Here is a 22,472-nt window from a genome sequence, read left to right on the forward strand (position 1 = left end):
CATCACTGAGGGAAATCAGTGATGATAGGATTGTAAATTGGACACAGATCTAGGAGACAGCATGGTGCAGTGGCAGGGTCAGAGAGAGCTGCATTCCAGTCTTGGTTCTGCCACTTACTATCTCTATGATCCTGGAAGTTTCTTTGGGTCTGTGTCTTTCACATCATCTTGAAAATGGGGATAATACTATCCACTACATATACATATACTCTTTTTTTTTCATCTGTAGTTTTACTTTATTTATTTTTTAAACATCTTTATTGGAGTATAATTGCTTTACCATGGTGTGTTAGTTTCTGCTGTATAACAAAGTGAATCAGCTATACATAAACATATATCCCCGTATCTCCTCCCTCTTGCATCTCATATACATATACTCTTCAATGAGTAACTGATGTAAACTGTTTAACAGAGAACCTGACATGGATAATTAATGATGGTTGATCTCCCTACTCCCACGGAAGGGAAGAGGTGACAATTCTCAGTGGAAGCAGCATGGATATTTGCTATATTATTCTTCTGTTCTTGAATATGTTACACCGTTATTCTATTCTTGAAAAGAGAGATAGAGAAAGATCTTGAAAACTGGAGATGATATTTCAGGAAAAAGGCAGCCGTGACTCACCTCTAATTTGGATATTTTCTTCTCTTCTTGGGAAAGAACAGACCAGGGAAAACAGAGCTGAAAGGAGAAAGGAAAGCCGTAGGATCAAGCCTGGCCAAATGCAGCCTTAGAATTGGAAGGGATCCCTTGCCTCAGCTGTGCCATCTGGCCTCTTCTTCCTTCCTCACTGCTTTCTGCCCTTTCCCCCGACCCTCCCACATGTACAGTAAGTCCCCTACATATGAGTGAGTTCCATTCTGAGAGCACATTCGTAAGTCCAATTTGTTCGTAAGTCCAACACAGTTAGCTTAGGTACCCAACTAATACAATCGGCTGTATACCACTGCTTTTATGCTTGCTTCCGGACATCCTGGGTTTGAAATAAAGATACTGTGCTAGTGTACTCTACACAGTACTGTATAGTAAAGTATACAAAAGCACAACCACTTGTAGAGGATGCACGCACATGACAATGTATGCCAGACACATGAACTAACTTATGTGATTGGACATGCGAGCACATGTTCACATCTTTGAAAGTTTGCAGCTTGAAGGTTCGTATGTAGGGGACTTACTCTAATGCTCACCTCTCTTGTCCACAGCCTTCTCCTCCTCCCTGGGGCAGTGTGGGAGGGGACTACACAAGGGTGTGACTACCAGGAAGTGGAGATCACTGTAGGGCATGTTAGAGGCTGCCTGTTACAGACGGCATTTCTTAATTAATTAATTGAAATATAGTTGACGTACAATATTATGTTAGTTTCAGGTGTGCTCCATTGTGATTTGACACTTGCATACATTATGAAATGATCACCATAATAAGTCTAGTGGACTTCCCTGGTGGCGCAGTGGTTAAGAATCCGCCTGCCAGTGCAGGGGACACAGATTCGAGCTCTGGCCTGGGAAGATCCTATATGCCATGGAGCAACTAAGCCCATGCGCCACAGCTACTGAGCCTGCGCTCTAGAGTCTGTGAGCCACAACTACTGAAGCCTTCACGCCTAGAGCCTGTGCTCCACAACAAGAGAAGCCACTGCAATGAGAAGCCTGCACACCTCAATGAAGGGTAGCCCCCACTCGCCGTAACTAGAGAAAGCCCGCGCGCAGCAACAATGACCCAACGCAGCCAAAAAAAAAGAAAAGTCTAGTAACTCTCTGTCCCCATACAAAGTTACTACATTATTACTGACCATAGTCCTTATGCTGTAGATTACATCCCCATGGCTAATTTATTTTTTAACTGGAGGTTTGTACCTCTCAATGCCCTTCACCTATTTCAGCTCCTCCCACCCCCTTTCCTCTGGCAACTACCCATGTTTTTTCTGTATCTATGAGAGACACCATTTCTGTGTTGTTGGATAGTTAGGTTGGTTCCAGTTTGTCAAGACCTTAAATAACACTACAATGAACATCTAGTATAACAAGCATTATGTTTAAATTAGGAAAAATATATTGTTAATTTTTAAAAAGAATTAAGAGCAATTACTGAGAACCCTGATGAAAAGTTGTTATACTCACAGTTATGGTTTATTACAGTGAAAGGATACAGACTAAAATCAGCAAAAGGAAGAGAAGCGTGGGGAATGGTCCAGGAGGGTTCCAGGTATGAGCTTCCAGTTGTCCATTCCCAGTGGGATTGTGTGGATTGTGCTTACCTCTCCCAGCAATAGGGTCTGGCAATATGCATGGAATATTTCCAACTAGGAAAGCTCACCTAAACCTTGGTGTCAAAGGTTTTTATTGGAGATCAGTCATGTAAACATGAATGATCACCAGTGTGGCTGATCTAGAATTTCTATTTGGATCTTTTTTAAAAATGTAATTTCTGGGCTTCCCTGGTGGTGCAGTGGTTGAGAGTCCGCCGCCGATGCAGGGGACGCGGGTTCGTGCCCCGGTCCGGGAAGATCCCACATGCCGCGGAGCGGCTGGGCCCGTGAGCCATGGCCGCTGAGCCTGCGCGTCGGAGCCTGTGCTCCACAACGGGAGAGACCACAGCGGTGAGAGGCCCGCTTACCGCGGGAAAAAAAAAAAAAAAGTAATTTCTATCTCTTTATTGATATTTTCTATTTTATGAGATAGTATTCTCATACTTTCCTTTAGTTAGTTATTCACGGTTTTCCTGAGTTCTTAATCATATAAAATAGCTGATTTATAGTCTTTGTCTAATAAGTCCAATGTGTGGGCTTCCTTAGGGCTAGTTCTTCGACTGCTTTTTTTTTTCTTTTCTTTTTTTATTTATTCTTTCTTTATTTATTTATTTTTGGCTGTGCTGGGTCTTAGTTGCGGCATGAGGGATCTTCGTTGCGGCATGTGGGATCTTTCATTGTGGGGCGTGAGCTTCTCTCTAGTTCTGGTGCACAGGCTCCAGAGCGTGTGGGCTCAGTAGCTGTGGCGTGCGGGCTCCAGAGTGTGTGGGCAGCATGTGGGCTCTCTAGTTGTGGCTCGCATGCTCAGTAGTTGTGGCATGTGGGCTTAGTTGCCCCGCGGCATGTGGGATCTTAGTTCCCCGACCAGGGATCGAACCTGTGTCCCCTGCATTGGAAGGTGGATTCTTAACCACTGGACCACCAGGGAAGTCCCTTGACTGCTTTTTTCTTCTGTATGGGTCATACTTTCCTGGTTCTTTGCATATCTTTTGCTCTTCTGTTGAAAACTGGGCATTTTAAACAATAAAATGTGACAAGTCTCGAAATCAGAACTTGATCTCCTTAGGGTTTGTTATTGATGCTGTTGTTGTTTGATTTGTGACTTTCTGGGACTACTGCTGAACATTCATATTTTATATCATGTTGGCTATTGAAGTGTGTACTCAGTTAGCCTAGTAGTCTGCCAATGATTAGATAGAGATTTCCTTAAATTAACTGAACCAATAAGTCTCATAGTCTTTGCTGAGGGTCTGTTGTGTGTTTCTGGGCGCATCTTCAATACTCCAGCAATTTATAATTCTCTCTTAGCCTTTGCTCTTTGTGCACAGTCTTAAGGTTAGCCAGAGGTGAGTGATTAGGCCTTCCTAGGTCTTTCCTGGGTGTGTGCACAGTCCTGCACACACACATAACCTTTTAGATCCCCAAGAATATGTGAGAGCCTTTCAACCCTCCTATGGGCATCTCATTCCTTAGGTTTTCCTTATGTTTTTGGCTGGCCTCTGTTTGCCCCAAGCAGTATCAGTGCTTCAGGCAGCTGTGGTGTTAACTGCCACTGACTGTTTTAGATCCTCTCTCTGGGGACAGGGGCTTCTCCCATGGAGTGAGTTCCAAGTTGGGTCAAATAAAGACAAGCCTGTGAATGAGGCCCTTTCGGGGAGCTGAAAAATAGTTCAGATAGTGACAGTTCTCTGGAGATGGGGCTCTGGGGAGCTCCTGAACCAGTTGTCCCTTCCTGTGGCTGGTAGGCTGCTGCTTTTTACAGCTACCTTGATTGTGAACCTGCTGATTTTCAAGCTACCATGGAACTGGGAAGAGAAGGATGGAAGAGGGCAATTTAAAATGCCACAAAGCTCACTGTTCTTACTGATACTGACTTTTTTTTAAAAAAAATATATCCCTTTGGCATGCCTTGTAATTTTTTTTGTTGAAAGCCAGACATGTTGTATTGAATCATATGAACTGAGGTAAATAGGCCTTTTGTGTGAAGATTTATGTTAACTGGGCTAGGAGTTGAGCTGTTCTTAATGTTTGCTGTAACTCTAGGTTCTAGAGCCTTCAAACACCTCTAGTGTCCTTGTTTTCATTCCCTTGGGACTCTGGGCTTCCATAAATTCTCCTCCTCAGAGAGAGTTTGTGTCTTGTAGCTCTTTCAGCTGTTATCCACTCTTGTTATACTGAATTCCTTTTAGTATGGTGGTAAACTGTGGGGGAGGGGGAGCATTCTATAATCCTTTGATTAAATCTCAGTCTTAGAATGAGCCTGTTTCGGGAGGCTATGACCATTACATGTGTTTCTCCATTAGTATTGCTTTCTTTCCCCCACCTTATTTGTATAATAAAATTCCAAACGAATTTATAATGCTAAGAAATCACGTTTGATCTGAAATACCATGGAGAAAGTAAGACGCAAAATATTATACTTAACTTTTTAATTGTATGACAAATGCACTCCTTGCTGCAGAAATGTCAGATTATAAGGCATGTTCACATTAAGAATACCGTCATAACAACAGAAGAAAGATTTATTAACTTTATTGAAATGAAAGAGAAATTTAGTTATTATTTAGCTTAGGAAATTATTGATACTACGGAAAAAGATGATATTGACATAATGCTAGTGGTCAGCTATATAAGGAACAGTGGTGACAGGTACACACAAGGTTCTAAAATCCATTATTTCCACCAAAAAAGTGATTATGTCACGTGACTCTGCGGGCACTGGCCCCAGCTTTTTCAACCGGAAGCCCCAGTATTTGTATATTTTGCCCCTATCATGGATATGTTTTCCCTTTCTCTGGATTTGTGTCGGGATCTCTCCTAAGAAACAACCCTGAATATGGAAAAATTAGTACAGCACGTGATGATTTCCAGCCTCTAAATGCCTCAACAAATGGATACTCCAAATGCCTCAATAAATGGATACTTTTGTAAAATAAGTCTCGCTAAAATGTTATACGAGAAAGTTGAGAGTAAAGAGATGGGGAGAGCGCGGAAAATGGGAGGGTCTGTGCTCAGTTTTTCAGAAAATAGTCTCGAGAGATCTGCGTGGCCAAGCTCCTCCTGGCAGTCAGGGCCTGGGAAAAGCAACTTTTTATTCAGTATTTCCGCAGCCCCCAGGGGTCACGCAGGCGAACCTGTGATAAATGTAAGTGGGTTTCTCGTCCGGGAAAAGGCTCCACATCTCTCGGACCCAGGACGTGGATCCCGCACCCACTAAGGAGCCTATTGGTCTCGGGGCGAGTCGGACGCCCTCTGCAGGCCGTTGATGAGTGGCGAACAAAGCCAAGCGCCTCCTCGCGGCCATGTCGGAGAATCACGGAAATTTTCGAGGCCCTGCTTTTCGTTAATGGCCCTGGAGATGCTCTGCTCTAGCCATACCTGTTCTCTTTCCTGGGACAAGCCTTCGTGCCATAGCTTGGAGAGCAAGGAAATATTCATGGCTTTAAGATATCTGGAAAGGATCTCTTCTAAGTCATGCCATAATGTCAGGACCGACTTCAAGTTTCAGGAGAAGAACAGGGGATATCAAAACCCCAAAGGCACTGAAGCACCTGTTTTGACCATCCGCCACTTTTCAACCTGCTTGACAGAGGACTACAGTTAAGCCTGAGATAAGAGCCCTCTTGATAAATCTCTCTCTAACTTTGATCACAATCAGGAACAACTGGAGCAGAAGATAAAGGTAGAATCTCTTCAGGCTTGTACCTGTTTTGGAATTGTTCAGAGGAACTTCCAAGAACTCAGTAGCTCTCTGAAGCAGGGGTCATTCAGCCAGTGTGCCTTGGAGCTTATTAGAGGGGAGACTGAAGTGAGATTTTCCTCCCATTTAACAAATCCCTACGAAAAATCAGAAAATAAAGAAAAAAGTGAAATTGGAACACTCTTAATTTTATTATTGTTTGCTAAGTACAAGAAGGCAATCTACCCTTGTATTTCTGTATCAGATTAAAATACCAGAAACCAAAATCATGCTTGTACATCTTCAATTTCCACAAAAAAAAAGTTTAGAGAGAAGAACATGATCTATAATTCCTTAAATAATTACATTTATTATTTACATTTATCATTTAGTTTTGCAAATTTTCAGGGAGTCTTTTATATTTCCCCAATTTGAAATATATATATATATATATATATATATATGTATTTATGGAAAACTTTCTTTGGTGTACAGACTTCTGTCAGTTAAGGTGAAGTTAGCTTCTGCAACAGAAAAACACGTGACTATTGTTTGAACACCATACAAGCTTATCTTTGCTTCATATAACACCTAAATATAGGCTTTCAAATCAAGGGACTTTGCTTATGGCTTTTCTCCCAACAATGATCCGGGACCCCAGGACCATCTTTTTTATGAATTTGCCATTGTCAACATATGGCTTCAAATCTGGCTCCAGTGCTTGGGTCTACCCCACTCATTGTAGAGGGTGAAAGAGCATGTTACCTCTCTTGGGGGAGTGTTTTCATAGGCCAGGCCTGTGTGGGCCAAATATCACTTCTAGCCACGTAAACTTGGCCAGGACTCAGTCTCATGGCCGTACCTAACAATAAAGAGGCTGTGAGACAGTCTCAATTTTGTGACTGAGGAGAAGGGGATGTAATAGGGAAGAACCTTTGTATTTTATTACAAGTTAATTACTAAAGGGGTGTTGCCTGTAAACTTAAATTTTACATTATGGCCCATCTTTGGGAACTCTGCCTCCCAGGTAATGAGCATTAAGCCAAAACACCTTAGTTTAGCTCACCAGAGACATCCTGACCACGTCCACCTGTGAATGACTGTAGGAAGGAAGAAATTAACACATCCCCTCTGGAGGCTGACCAGAACCAGGAAATGTTTGATTTTACTCTCTCCACTTTTAGTATAAAGGAAGCCTGAATTCTAACTCAGGCAAGATGGTTCTTTGGGACACGAGTCCACCATCTTCTTGGTCTGCCGGCTTTCTGAATAAATTTGCTATTCCTTGCCCCAGCAACTTGTCTCTTGATTTATTGGCCAGGCATGGGGCGAGCAGTGTGAGCTTGGACTCTGTAACTGAGAGACAAGATTGGTGAATAAGTGCACTGTTGATTTTTACATTATAAACACTAATTCGGTTTTTAGAATTAACATCCACTTTTCTTGCTTGAACACAATTTACCCAATAAAACTGTGACTCACAATCTAATTCCATATATTAAACCCAGGAAATACACTCAGGGATGTCAATCATAAGGTTCACAGAATCATCGGCTCTTTTTAAAAAGGGAGATTCACACTGTTTCAAGAGCATAGATTAAAGTTGAAAAAGAGCCTAGACTATTGTTTTCTCAAAATAAGAAAGAAGGTAGTTAATATACTTAGTAATACTTAGATAGAGATTGACACTGGGGCCATCAGTCAGTGACTATGACAGATACTCCCATGTCCAGGATGATGTATGTGGTCTTTCACTCAGCATACAGAGAGGTTGGCAATGGGACTCACTCTTTCATGTGCTTTCATTTGCTTTCATTTTACTGTCCTTCAGTTCACATGTGATCAGTTAAGTGAACATCTCAGGAGTTATTCTTTCTTTATTCAGGTCCTTGACAGTTTCTAGAAGCCCTTATTATGCAGTTTGTGGTGCACCAGGGTGGGGCCCACTCTTTAATGTCCTTGAACATGAAACACAGTTGAGGATGAGTGAGACCCAATCCCAGCCTCTTCCCCAGTACACCTTTATTCCTCATCCACACATGTTTTGAGGACTGACTGACTCCACGGAGACATCTCAGGGAAGGCAGCCATGGTGAGGGCTCCCTGGAGCTGGCTCCCAGAGCTGGTCCCTGCATCTTGGGGAGCCTGAAGTCAGGTCTGTCCTCCCGGATTGGCAGACATAAAACACTCACTTTTTGGTGGAGGAACATGAAGATGTCCCCTTTGCCCAGATAATGGCCTGAGCCAGATCACAACCCATAAAAAAGATGGGGCTGGAAAATGGATGTTCCTTCAATTGAAAAACTTTTTCCTTTAAATATTTTTGACAGATTTGATTTGTTTGGAGACACTTCACCAAAAAAGATGTGTGGATGGCAGATAAAAACATGAAAAGATGCTTAGTCATTAGGGAAGTACAGATTAAAACCACAGTTGAGGGCTTCCCTGGTGGCGCAGTGGTTGAGAGTCCGCCTGCCGATGCAGGGGACACAGGTTCGTGCCCCGGTCCGGGACGATCCCACATGCCGCGGAGCGGCTGGGCCCGTGAGCCATGGCCGCTGAGCCTGCGCGTCCGGAGCCTGTGCTCCGCAACGGGAGAGACCACAACAGCGAGTTCCGCGTACCGCAAAAACAAAAAAAACAAAAAGAGCCCCACAATTGAATACTACTACATAACTATGAAATGGATACAATTTTAAAATCTGACTCTAGTAAGTGTTAGAGGTTGTGGAGTGAATGGAACTCTCCTTCACTGCTGGTGGGAATGTACAGTGGGGGCATGGCCACTTTGGAAAACACTTTGGTAGTTTCTTAAAAAGTGAAATTTATCGGGCTTCCCTGGTGGCGCAGTGGTTGAGAGTCCGCCTGCCGATGCAGGGGACACGGGTTCGTGCCCCAGTCCGGGAAGATCCCACATGCTGCGGAGCAGCTGGGCCCATGAGCCATGGCCGCTGAGCCTGCGCGTCCGGAGCCTGTGCTCCGCAATGGGAGAGGCCACAACAGTGAGAGACCCGTGCACCGCAAAAATAAAAAAAGTGAAATTTATCTCTTCAGTATGAGTCATCTATTCCACTCTTAGATATTTGCTTAGAGAAATGAGAGTATATGTCCTCACAGGACGTATACAGGAAAACCCGTAGCAGCTTTATTTGTATTGCCAGAAACTGGAAACAACCCAAATGCCTATCATTAGGTGAACAAGTAATGTGCACATCTACGCAGTGGAGTACTATTCACCCACGAAAAGGAACCAAACAGGGGTGCATCTCAAATAATGAAGCTGAATGAAAAAAGCCAGACCCCCCCAAATCATTTATACTGCATGATTCCATTTACATAAAATTCTAGGAAATGTAAACTAATCTATAGGGATAAAAAGTAGTTCAGTAGTTGTCTGGTGGGGAGAGAGTAAGAGACAGGCAGGTAGCAGAAGGAAGGGACTATAACAGGAAAACTTTTGGAGATGATAGATATTTTCATTACCTTGATTGTGGTGATGGTTTCATGGGTGTATACACTTGTCAATGCTTATCACATTGTATTGTTTAAACATGCCCAGCGTATATTATGTCAATTATAGCTAAGAAAATTTTAAAAAAGAAAAAGAAAAGCCAACTTGGACATGAGGGCAGTCCAGGGCTGCCCAAAGTAAGGCAGCATCTACTAAGAAACAAAATCCAGGCGCTAGTGACTTTGTAGGGAGGTGGAAATCACAGGAGGGAATTCACGCCCTCTACTGGCCACCAGAGACAAAGACCATCCATCCCTGTGGGCAGAAGGCAGACAAGCACATGTGTGACCTAAGTAGAGCTCCTCCGGCTTTCCTAGCAAAGCTGAAAAGAACTCTTTCTAGTCAGGACTTCTCTTATCTCTGTTACAAAGAAATTCGTCTTCAGCGTCAGGTAGCAGAGAAAAACTACAAGTTATTTAATCTCTCTATACCTCATGTTGCTGATATATGGATAATAATAGTGCATGGGTCATAAGGCTCAGTGTGTAACCTATAGTTTTCCAGCTCAATAAGGCATATCTACTGTGATGTAGGATAAATGTAATGTGAATAGATGTGGAAATATATGAAGAAATAATATAACACACAATAGCAAATACATAAACGTTTTAGTATATTTGGAATCTAAATAAATGCAAATCAAAATGAGATATCATTTTAAAGCCCAAAAAAGCAAATATTAAAAAGACTCTTTAAGATTGTAGGGGAAGGGTGGGACTTCTCTGGCGATGCAGTGGTTAAGAATCCGCCCACCAGCACAGGGAACACCAGTTTGAGCCCTGGTCCAGGAAGGTCCCACATGCCACGGAGCAACTAAGCCCAAGCGCCAGAAGTACTGAGCCTGCGCTCTAGGGCCTGCATGCCACAACTACTGAATCCCACGCACCTAGAGCCTGGGCTCTGCAACAAAGAGAAGCCACCGCAATGACAAGCCCACCACCACAACAAACAGTAGCCTCCGCTCACCGCAACTAGAGAAAGCCTGCCCAGCAATGAAGACCCAACGCAGCCAAAAATAGATAAATAGATAAATAAATAAATAGATAGATAAATAAATACATTTATTTTTTAAAAAACAGAATGTAGGGGAAGGGTAAGATGGATTATCATTGCTATATGTCAAAACCTCCTAAATGTCACAAAAATACACAAGATAATAGTAAATAATCAAAATATCAAAATACACCCCAGGCATCCCCATGTCTGTCACCTGCTCCCCTGAAGGGCACTTTCCAAATACAATGAGGCATTTGTTCAGGGGCTTCACCACTGGAAAGCAGGGGAGGGCCCAGAAGATTCATGTCACAGAGGCAAGGGTGTTCGGCTCTGTGCAGAGAGAGCCCAGGCCCACCAGAAACCAGAGGTGTTTCCAGGACAAGGTGGATGTTAAAACTCTGAAGAACAAGCCAGTCATGGACCAGTTCCTAAATTACAAAGCAGGGGTAGCTTGTGGAGCTAATGCAATGAGAAAAGTCCTCCCAAAGATGTACTCACAGCCCAGGAGGGGACCAGATAAGCAAAGCCCTTAAGATTACAAGGCTCCCTCTTTCCCTATACAGGGAAGGACATCAAATCCACATCTGCAGACTGGAGCGGTCTTGAGGTCACAATGCTCTTAACAAGCAACAGGAAGGTCAAAGTCAGAGTCATGATGCCAGGAACTGTGAGGCTTCAGGATCAGCACCTGTGTCTGAGGGAATCACGTCCTGCTCCCTAGAGGTCTCCTGTCTCTGAGAGAAGAGGCTATGGGACCAGACCCAGAATAAGCAGAGACTCCTGGGGAGAACCACAGGTTCTGTCCAAGGGTAAAATTAAAAAGAAATGAGGTGTTTTTTTCAGGGTCTTCATTTACTGAAAAGAGGGAAAATCAAAAAGAGCCATGGTCCAAACCAAGACATGTCAGGCTGTGTGCAGAGCCCAGACGCCGAGAAATCAGAGCTGCCTCTGTGAGCGATGGACCTCAGCCACCAGGTCCCTGGCCACCCCTACTTTGCCTCACGAGTTTGGGAGACTTTCAATCATCAATCAGATATCACCCTCCCTCCCATCCATCCAGGCATGGATCCCTAGAAGCAACGTTTACTACATGTAGACAAATTCTACTAACTCTCTCCCAACCACTGACATTGATCACAGGACATTGCCAGGGCTCCAGCCTTGCAGCCCATCCCGCGTCATCCATGTATATCGTTCTATATTATTCAGAGACTGCAGAAGGGCCATGCCGTGCAAGTGGACAACTTTATCGATAGGCACTATACGTCAAGGCACAATACGTCAAATCAGTGAGACACAAAGCTCCATATAATGTCCAAGGAATTGTTTTTCAGAAAGACATGAGTTCAGATTTTTAGGTTGGTTGGTATAAAGATTGCACATGATGGAAATATTCTGTGGCTTGTGGGTGAAGTGGTGGTAACATGGGTTCGAATACATTTGTGAACATTTGCTTGATGTATGCACTTACATGCTGTGGAATCACGTTTAAAGTGAATACAGTGGAGAAAGGAAACAGGAAAATGAAGGGGAAAGGAAGGATTCAGGACACTACCAGAACACTTGTAAGCACATTCACAAAGTCACACTGACAAAGGACTGTCAGAGTAAAAAATTTATTGCAGTACATGGAAAACACAACGGTCCATAGTAAGTAAAAATGTAATTTTACTTTCAACACCAAAAATCTACAAAGTCCCTCCTAGAACCCAGATTGCTCATCTGATATAAAGGTTTGTTCAAGGTAGGTTTCTAAGCGTAACCTCGAAGAAACCCAATCTTTGGTAAAACGCAAAGACAGACGTCTAATTGTTCTTTGCAGTGGAACATACCCCGGAATCGATCTATCTCTACCTCTATCATCTAATCTATCGATCTATCGACCTATCTATCTATCCGTCTGTCTCGTCCTCCTCCTCCTTCTCCTCATCCTCCTTTCCCCATCGCTCTCTCTCCTTTCATTTTCCACATGAAACAGGAAAATATGGAGGGATGAAAAGGCACAAATCACATCACTAAGGTTCGCAGTCTGAACCGCAGAAGAACAGAAGTGTTTTCCTCTGAACGCACATCCTGGCAGCCTGTCTTCTGGACACGGGGCCACATCTCCCTGAGCTGGGATGCGGCAGGAGCTGATGTCTGGTGCGTGCTGCACACCGTTCCCGGGACAAGTGGATTTCTGTCCGCTGTGGGGGAAGCTCGTCGCCTCCGGTTACACGATGCTGCCGCGGAGCCTTGCACGGCGAGGTGGCGGCGCGGAGTCCGGCTGGCTCTTGGGCGGAAGGGACCGGCCCTAGGAGGGGCGGGGAGCAGCTGGGTGCGCCCCTAAGGCGATGGCGCCCAGGGCGGGGAGGGCTGTGGGCCGGCGGGCCCGGAGCGCGCGGCGAGCAGGGAGTCGAGCGCCGCGAGCGCCCAGTGCAGGGCCGCGCCCGCGTGCGCCAGCTGCCAGGCGAGCCAGGCGCGCTGCGCCGCCGTGGGCTCCGTGCGGCCGGTGGACTGCGGCAGGAAGGCGCCCCCCGGGGCCCGCAGCTCGCCCAGGACCACCTCCAGGGCGCCCATCTGGTTGCAGAGATTGGACGTGAGCGCCGCCAGGGGCGCGCGGGCTTCGGGCCCCAGGGTTCCGCGACGGCGTTTGCGGGAGGGGGGCCCGGCCTCCGCCGGGCTGTGCTGGCAGCGTCCCCAGCTCCTGACCCACGCTGGCGATCGGGACCGGGTCCTCCTGCGGTGGAGGCGCCAGGGAGTGTGAGCGGAACCTGCGCGGGAGACAGAACGGGAGGGATTCAGGTGATGCGCGCCGCCCCGTGGGTCAAGGTCACCATTGCCCCTCCCCTGTCTCCACTCCCCAACCCTACGCCCCACACCCCACCACGCCTGACTCTGGGGGCCTCTTCCAGGATCTGCTGGCAACCGGGACCAGGTCCTGGATGCCTTGCTCTCAGCCCTTCTGCCTTCAGGGGCATCTCACCGGGGTCATGGTCTTTCTCGGCACCCTGGGGGCTTGGCTTGCCCCTCAGGTCCTTCCCTCACATCCCCACCTCTGCCGAGGCCCAGCGCAGACACCTACCTCCTCTGCGGTGAAGTCCCGCTCTGGAGGAGTCGGGCTGCTCCTTAGCTCTCCGGGGGGCTGGGGGTGGTCGTCCCCTCACCTTCTTTTCTCCAGGTCTGTTTCCTTGGTGGCGACTGTCAGGGGAGCCATCGGGGCTTCTCCCCCGCTTGTGCCTGGTGACCGCTGTGGGTGGAGAGGAGAAGAGGAGTGAGTGTTCCCTGACCTACCTCTGGAACGTGGGGGGAGTGGATTAGAGGAGATTCCAAGTCCCACCGCTCCGCCCACCTCCATTCCACCCCATCCCCCAAGCTCTGGTTTCCTCCTGCTCCCCACAGCCTCCATGGGCAGCTCCCTAGGGCCGGGTCTCTCCTGTCGCTGTGGCAGCTCCTGAGCTGCCTGGCAGGCATGCCCCTGGAAACCCTCCCTCAAGTGCAGCCCCCGAGGATGGCACAGCTGGTAGAGAGCCCCGGGTCACAGGGAATCGGGCCTTCACCTTGGGTTTCTCTCACCGCTTGCAGTGGTGTGAATGTCACGTCTGGCACCTGTTCCTTTGCTCCTTAGCCCAATATCTTGTGTCTCCCAAAGCCTCTCAAGCATCACTCAAAACAAATGTCTGCAAAAAAGAACCTAGAATTTTACCTCCTTTGCTCTGACAGCCCTCTCGGGTCTCAATGCTTCCTATTGCTCTCCGTCTTTCTGAGGGATGTGCATCTCCTCCCTTCTGTTTTAGAGACAGGTTCTCCTTGGAGCAAAGCCTTCCATTTTCCCTGTGGGAAAGACCTTTTCTCTGCTGGCCAGGCCGCCTGCCACTTGCTGCCCCTGCCATTTCATCCAAGCCTCCCGGCTGAGCCACAGGTCTGGAGGCCTGGGGAGTGGGAATGACTAGGCCAGCAGAGGCCCTGGCCTTTTATGGCTTCCCAGCAGCCCACTGCCGGGTCTCAGATTGGTGCGCCGGAGACCACACCCACCAAAGAGAATTGCAATGATGAGGTTAAGGGCTGTTTGGGCTATCCCACTGCCTTCCTTGGTCCTCAGGACGTTGTAGCTGTACATTTCAGAGCATTTCGGCTCTCTGCTGTATGTTAACTTCACAAAAGGGCACTTGTTTTCTGGTTCGTTTCACGGTGCTTTTTATCTGTTTGTTTCACCAGTTCTGTGTGTGTCTGCATGTGTTAGCATGGGTCACTCTTATGCCAGTGGTCAAGAATAAGGTGCTGGTATAAAGGACGAGAAAACCTTTTGGTCCGTTTTACTTGCATTCCCTTTGGCCCCTACTCAGGTCTGCCATCCTGACAGGAATGCCACCGTAGACACTACAGGATGAAAGACTGTGGTTAGGCCCCAAAATAATGTTTTTTACAAAATAGGCAGCCACATACACCCAGCCTTAGGACCTCTGCCCTCCACAACATATCAAATTTTGAATTTAATTTTTTTTTTTTTGCAGTATGCGGGCCTCTCACTGTTGTGGCCTCTCTCGTTGTGGAGCACAGGCTCTGGACGCGCAGGCTCAGCGGCCATGGCTCACGGGCGCAGCCGCTCCGCAGCATGTGGGATCCTCCTGGACCGGGGCACGAACCTGTGTCCTCTGCGTCGGCAGACGGACTCTCAACCACTGCACCACCAGGGAAACCCTGAGTTTAATTATTTTTTCACTCCTCTTTCTTCTTTTGTACTGGATATAGACTTTTTTTTTTCAACTTGGTCCAAAGGGTACAAAAAGACATATTAGGAGAGTGTCAAAAATAACCTAGGACTCAGTCAGTGAAAGCAATGGTCCATGATTTCTTTGAAGCACCTGATGGATATATTTGCTGGCTCTAATGGCAAACAGTGTAGTTGTAGATGGAATAATTTCTGTGAGTGAGCAGGAGGGAGGGTATGGAGACCGATTTGTCTTTTGCACAGCTACTCTTCTATAAAAACAGCCTCCACCACATCAGTGGGGCCTGTAGGTCAGGTTGTTGCTGCCTATGGCTGATAAAACCAGCAAAAGCCAAACAGAATCTATTCTTGTTAGATTCAAGGTACCCAGACCTCAGAGTAAGGAGCTCAGTCCCATTAATGAGAAGGTTCACTCTGCGGTACACCTGAAACTAACAACATTCTTAACTATACTCTAATAGAAAATAAAAAGTTAAAAAAAAAAAAAGAAAAAAGGAGTGTCCTGTGGTTGCTGGGGCTTATGGAGTCCTTACCTGTTCTGAGGCTTCATGAACTGTTACTTGGATTCGGAGACGTATCATAGTATTTTTTCACCAGTTATCTTGGACCACGTATTGATATAGGGTGTCACATCTTGCTAGAAAGTGTATGAGTTACGAGAGTGGCAATTAATTCCAAGTGCTCATGTGTCTGGAAGTCCCTGCTCTCCCCTCATTCCGGGGTCACCATTGGGATGATTTGTATGTCATGTCTGGAAATCCTTCAGCTGTAATCATGGCGACTGGCCACGTGAATGTAGGCTTCTTGAAGTGTTAAAATCCAATGTGGCTCCCCGAGCAGGTTCCCATGGGGGAGTCAGTATTCTTTATAATTTTGCTCAAAATATCCAAATTTCATATATCCCAGAGGTTTGCCTTTAATGGGCACAGAATTTAGATCCGAAGAGATCACAGATAAAACCAGTATAAAGTGGATGATTAAGGGCTACACGTGCACTCAGGGAAGGTGCTGTCCTCCTGGCCTGGATGTTGTGATTCATAATAAGAAATATATATTTGGTGTTTGCCAGGGTTTCTGGCTCAGCCCCTAAACCCACTGGAATTTCCTAAGTGTTGAGAGTGATAAATGGGTTTTGTTATGTTAATGAGGCGACCTTTAGAAAGCACACAGGTCACCAAAGGGTGGGGGCTGCTTTCCAGAAGACCCCACGTGGTGATTAGGGGATTACCGCTTTGTATCGGAACCCCCAGGTTCCCGGAAGGGGAGACAATCTGGAGGTTGAACCCATCACCAATGTGTAATGAGTTAATCACGTCCCTGTAACGAAGCCTCCTTGAAAAAAACAAAAAGGCTGGGGTTCAGACAGCTTCCAGGTTGGTGAACACATGATCTGGGGAGATACCTTTTGGAAAGGCATGCCCCTTCCCCATGCCTTGCCCTATGCATGTCTTCCATCTGGCTGTTCCTGAGTGACAGCCTTTTATAATACACTGATACTCTAATAAGTAAAATGTTTCTCTGAGTTCTGTAAGCAAATTAATTGAACCCAAGAGTGGTTGTTGGAACCTCTGAGCTGTAGTGGACCCCCCAGAAGCACAGCTGACAACCTGGACTTGCGATTGCACCTGAAGTGGGGCAGGGGCTGTCTTGTAAGACTGAGCCCTGAACGTGTGGAATCGGAAGCTGTCCCTGAGTAGATAGTGTCAGGATTGTAAGACACCAGACTGGTCTCAGAAATTCCCTGGCGGTGTAGGGAAAACGCACAGACACATTGGAACTTGTACTAGAATCTTCCCACCCTTACCAGGCTACTGTTACCGCCAGCTGCGCCTGCGGGCCCCTGCATTTGTAGGACCCCTCTGGGTTCAGAGCAGCCAAGCCGGGGAGGTCCTGTAGGCTTCAGGGAAACCAAAACAGTAGCAGGCATAGCTCGTGTGAGGCTGACTTCTCTTCATTTACCACGTATTTATACTTCCCATAGCAAGTATAAATTGGATTGTTTTCCCATCATTCACTCTGGACTCTCCTGTCTTCAGAGGTCTGATTTACTTCGTGTCCACAACATTGGGCCACATCGCCGTTACTAAGGGAGATCTGTTGCTTTCCCTCAGCCACACGCCATGAGCACAGAAGCCCTTGCAGAAAAAAAAAAATTATTTTTGATCACTTTCCCTAAGGCAGTTATATCGGAGCATCTGGCATTGGCTGGTTGGTTGGTTGGTTTTAATAGTCTCTACTCACGGCATTTCTAAGTAGAAAAATGACCATCTAATCTATGCTAATGTGAAGAGAGGAAAGGACTCGCCTTGCCCCCCATCCCCGTTCTGGAAGGCTCACTTCAGTCCATATCTCACAGGACCATGTGAGATGAGTAACCTCAAGGAGAATGTGCCTTTGTCTTTTAAATTCTACCAAGTAGGTGAGTGGTTCACAAAGTGTGATCCCAGGACCAGCAGTATCACCATCACTTGGGAATTTGTTACAGATGTAAATATCAGGCTTCCATCCAGACCTAGAGGGTCAGAGCACTGGGGGCGGGGCCATGTGATCTGTGTTCCAAGGCCCTCCAAGAGATTCTGATGCAGGTTCCAGTTTGAGAAGCACTGAAGGAGGATATTCAGATAGAGATGGGGGAGGAACGTCATTCACTTACAGCCAGTGATCAGGATCCTAAGGGAGCCGTCTGGATCGGGTCATTTTACTCTTTTTTTCTTATAAGGGCAACATACAGTAATTTTTGTGTGTTTATGCCAATATAGGTTTTAGGGAAATAAAAGCCAATTTTCTTGTTGGTACAAGTTGTATCCTAAGCTTATCTTCCCTAAGGTGTAAATTCAAAAATTAAACACAAGGGACGGAACTGAAGAATGCTCAATCACCCTTGTCACTGAAAAACCAAAAGAAAACTCTCGAACTGAAAAATACAATGTCTGAAATTTGAAATTCACAGGATAAATTTGACAAATGTAAATTAGAGGGGAAAGAGTCATTGACTTGAAATAGATCAGTAGATATGATCAAACAAGTGAGAGAAAAATGATGAAAAGACATTAACCTGTGACCTGTGGGACAAAAAAAAAATGTCTTACATATATGTAGATGAAGTTCCAAAGGAGAGTGAGGAGAAAATGGGACATACAAAATATTTGAAGATATAATGGCTGATATTTCCCCAAGTTTGGTAAAAACATTATTTTGGGGCCTAACCACAGTCTTTCATCCTGTAGTGTCTATGGTGGCATTCCTGTCAGGATGGCAGACCTGAGTAGGGGCCAAAGGGAATGCAAGTAAAACAGACCAAAAGGTTTTCTCGTCCTTTATACCAACACCTTGTTGACCCCTGGCATAAGAGTGGCCCATGCTAACACATGCAGACACACAGAGCTGGTGAAACAAACAGATAAAAAGCACCGTGAAACGAACCAGAAAACAAGTGCCCTTTTGTGAAGTTAACATACAGCAGAGAGCCGAAATGCTCTGAAATGTACAGCTACAACGTCCTGAGGACCAAGGAAGGCAGTGGGATAGCCCAGACAGCCCTTAACCTCATCATTGCAATTCTCTTTGGTGGGTGTGGTCTCCGGCGCACCAATCTGAGACCCGGCAGTGGGCTGCTGGGAAGCCATAAAAGGCCAGGGCCTCTGCTGGCCTAGTCATTCCCACTCCCCAGGCCTCCAGACCTGTGGCTCAGCCGGGAGGCTTGGATGAAATGGCAGGGGCAGCAAGTGGCAGGCGGCCTGGCCAGCAGAGAAAAGGTCTTTCCCACAGGGAAAATGGAAGGCTTTGCTCCAAGGAGAACCTGTCTCTAAAACAGAAGGGAGGAGATGCACATCCCTCAGAAAGACGGAGAGCAATAGGAAGCATTGAGACCCGAGAGGGCTGTCAGAGCAAAGGAGGTAAAATTCTAGGTTCTTTTTTGCAGACATTTGTTTTGAGTGATGCTTGAGAGGCTTTGGGAGACACAAGATATTGGGCTAAGGAGCAAAGGAACAGGTGCCAGACGTGACATTCACACCACTGCAAGCGGTGAGAGAAACCCAAGGTGAAGGCCCGATTCCCTGTGACCCGGGGCTCTCTACCAGCTGTGCCATCCTCGGGGGCTGCACGTGAGGGAGGGTTTCCAGGGGCATGCCTGCCAGGCAGCTCAGGAGCTGCCACAGCGACAGGAAAGACCCGGCCCTAGGGAGCTGCCCATGGAGGCTGTGGGGAGCAGGAGGAAACCAGAGCTTGGGGGATGGGGTGGAATGGAGGTGGGCGGAGCGGTGGGACTTGGAATCTCCTCTAATCCACTCCCCCCACGTTCCAGAGGTAGGTCAGGGAACACTCACTCCTCTTCTCCTCTCCACCCACAGCGGTCACCAGGCACAAGCGGGGGAGAAGCCCCGATGGCTCCCCTGACAGTCGCCACCAAGGAAACAGACCTGGAGAAAAGAAGGTGAGGGGACGACCACCCCCAGCCCCCCGGAGAGCTAAGGAGCAGCCCGACTCCTCCAGAGCGGGACTTCACCGCAGAGGAGGTAGGTGTCTGCGCTGGGCCTCGGCAGAGGTGGGGATGTGAGGGAAGGACCTGAGGGGCAAGCCAAGCCCCCAGGGTGCCGAGAAAGACCATGACCCCGGTGAGATGCCCCTGAAGGCAGAAGGGCTGAGAGCAAGGCATCCAGGACCTGGTCCCGGTTGCCAGCAGATCCTGGAAGAGGCCCCCAGAGTCAGGCGTGGTGGGGTGTGGGGCGTAGGGTGGGGGAGTGGAGACAGGGAAGGGCGATGGTGACCTTGACCCACGGGGCGGCACGCATCACCTGAATTCCTCCCGTTCTGTCTCCCGCGCAGGTTCCGCTCACACTCCCTGGCGCCTCCACCGCAGGAGGACCCGGTCCCGATCGCCAGCGTGGGTCAGGAGCTGGGGACGCTGCCAGCACAGCCCGGCGGAGGCCGGGCCCCCCTCCCGCAAACGCCGTCGCGGAACCCTGGGGCCCGAAGCCCGCGCGCCCCTGGCGGCGCTCACGTCCAATCTCTGCAACCAGATGGGCGCCCTGGAGGTGGTCCTGGGCGAGCTGCGGGCCCCGGGGGGCGCCTTCCTGCCGCAGTCCACCGGCCGCACGGAGCCCACGGCGGCGCAGCGCGCCTGGCTCGCCTGGCAGCTGGCGCACGCGGGCGCGGCCCTGCACTGGGCGCTCGCGGCGCTCGACTCCCTGCTCGCCGCGCGCTCCGGGCCCGCCGGCCCACAGCCCTCCCCGCCCTGGGCGCCATCGCCTTAGGGGCGCACCCAGCTGCTCCCCGCCCCTCCTAGGGCCGGTCCCTTCCGCCCAAGAGCCAGCCGGACTCCGCGCCGCCACCTCGCCGTGCAAGGCTCCGCGGCAGCATCGTGTAACCGGAGGCGACGAGCTTCCCCCACAGCGGACAGAAATCCACTTGTCCCGGGAACGGTGTGCAGCACGCACCAGACATCAGCTCCTGCCGCATCCCAGCTCAGGGAGATGTGGCCCCGTGTCCAGAAGACAGGCTGCCAGGATGTGCGTTCAGAGGAAAACACTTCTGTTCTTCTGCGGTTCAGACTGCGAACCTTAGTGATGTGATTTGTGCCTTTTCATCCCTCCATATTTTCCTGTTTCATGTGGAAAATGAAAGGAGAGAGAGAGATGGGGAAAGGAGGATGAGGAGAAGGAGGAGGAGGACGAGACAGACAGATAGATAGATAGATAGATAGATAGATAGATAGATAGATAGATAGATAGATAAAGATGATAGAGGTAGAGATAGATCGATTCCGGGGTAGGTTCCACTGCAAAGAACAATTGTCTGTCTTTGCGTTTTACCAAAGATTGGGTTTCTTCGAGGTTACGCTTAGAAACCTACCTTGAACAAACCTTTATATCAGATGAGCAATCTGGGTTCTAGGAGGGACTTTGTAGATTTTTGGTGTTGAAAGTAAAATTACATTTTTACTTACTATGGACCGTTGTGTTTTCCATATACTGCAATAATTTTTTTACTCTGGCAGTCCTTTGTCAGTGTGACTTTGTGAATGTGCTTACAAGTGTTCTGGTAGTGTCCTGAGTCCTTCCTTTACTCTTAATTTTCCTGTTTCCTTTCTCCACTGTATTCACTTTAAACGTGATTCCACAGCATGTAAGTGCATACATCAAGCAAATGTTCACAAATGTATTCGAACCCATGTTACCACCACTTCACCCACAAGACACAGAATATTTCCATCACGTGCAATCTTTATACCAACCAACCTAAAAGTGTGAACTCATGTCTTTCTGAAAAGCAATTCCTTTGGACATTATGTGGAGCTTTGTGTCTCACTGATTTGACGTATTGTGCCTATCCATAAAGTTGTCCACTTGCACGGCATGGCCCTTCTGCAGTCTCTGAATAATATAGAATGATATACATGGATGACGTGGAATGGGCTGCCAGGCAAGAGCCCTGGCAACGCGAACCATGAGAGTCAACGTCCTTTACATGGAAAATAGGCTTTTTCTCCAAGGGAACCTGTCCCTTAAAGAGAAAGGAGAAGAATGAGGACCCAATAATGGATGGAGCAAAGGAGGTTCTTGAGACCCAGGAGGGCTCTAGGGGAGATAAGGAAGTTTGCAGACTCTTCTTTGTGAAGATTAGAGTTGGGAGGTGGCACTAGGCTTTGCACATGCAATTATTCAATCTGTAATGCTGTCATAGTTAATTCTTGTTCATCCTTCAAATGTCAGCTGAAATGTCCTTTCTTCCTGGTAATTTACATAAATCTAAGTCTATAATCCATACTCTCATGGCACCATGTATCTTTTTTGAAGCACTTATCATAGTCCTAATTTTGTGTGTGCTCATTTGAATAATACTCGTCTCCTCCCCTGCATCCTAAGCTCTCTGAATGGGACCCATGTTTCAAGATTTTTCCCATTATTGTATCCACAATACCTGGCCTAGTACCTGGCACATTATAGATGTTCAATAGATATCTACAGGTGGAAAATGAATTATTGAATGCATGCATGAGAAAACATTGATAGGTGGGATCACACAGTTCTCTTAACTTTTCTGGACAAGTCTCACACAAGGTCCGTTGGTAGGACATTTCCTAGAGACTATTGTAAGAAAGTCTTTATAGTCAAGAGCCAGACTACAGGCTAACGGAGGGAACAGAGTTTCTAAGTCAGGTACCTAAAATTGTGCAGATGGTAGAATCTCATGAGACCAGAAGAGGTAGTAGAGATCATGGAAAGCAGAGACAATTTCCTGGGCTTTCTTTGATATGACAATTGTTTTACTCAGTTGAAAATGTCAGCACATACACAAAAACTCACATGTAAGTGTACAACCCA

At 47.2% G+C, this 22,472-nt stretch overlaps 2 protein-coding genes across 4 annotated transcripts in view; both read left to right on the forward strand.

The window, feature by feature from the left end:
- ZFP37 (ZFP37 zinc finger protein) overlaps positions 1-22,472 on the forward strand; it is a 46,494-nt gene that overhangs the window by 6,987 nt on the left and 17,035 nt on the right. The gene's annotated exons all lie outside the window — the stretch shown is intronic.
- LOC132523078 (uncharacterized) lies at positions 18,630-20,402 on the forward strand. The gene is made up of 3 exons (XM_060153645.1): positions 18,630-18,714; positions 19,500-19,664; positions 19,975-20,402. The coding sequence occupies exons 1-3, from the start codon at positions 18,630-18,632 to the stop codon at positions 20,400-20,402; spliced, it is 678 nt and encodes a 225-aa protein (XP_060009628.1).

This window comes from Lagenorhynchus albirostris, chromosome 7 (assembly GCF_949774975.1).
Source record: "Lagenorhynchus albirostris chromosome 7, mLagAlb1.1, whole genome shotgun sequence".
NCBI lineage: Eukaryota > Metazoa > Chordata > Mammalia > Artiodactyla > Delphinidae > Lagenorhynchus > Lagenorhynchus albirostris.

Excerpts from the sequence above, each read along its gene's own strand:
- LOC132523078 (XM_060153645.1), top strand. The coding sequence starts at position 18,630 with ATGTACAGCTACAACGTCCTGAGGACCAAGGAAGGCAGTGGGATAGCC. Across the intron at positions 18,715-19,499 it reads CATCATTGCAATTCTCTTTG|CGGTCACCAGGCACAAGCGG; the intron begins GTGGGTGTGGTC and ends CTCCACCCACAG. Across the intron at positions 19,665-19,974 it reads GGGACTTCACCGCAGAGGAG|GTTCCGCTCACACTCCCTGG; the intron begins GTAGGTGTCTGC and ends TCTCCCGCGCAG.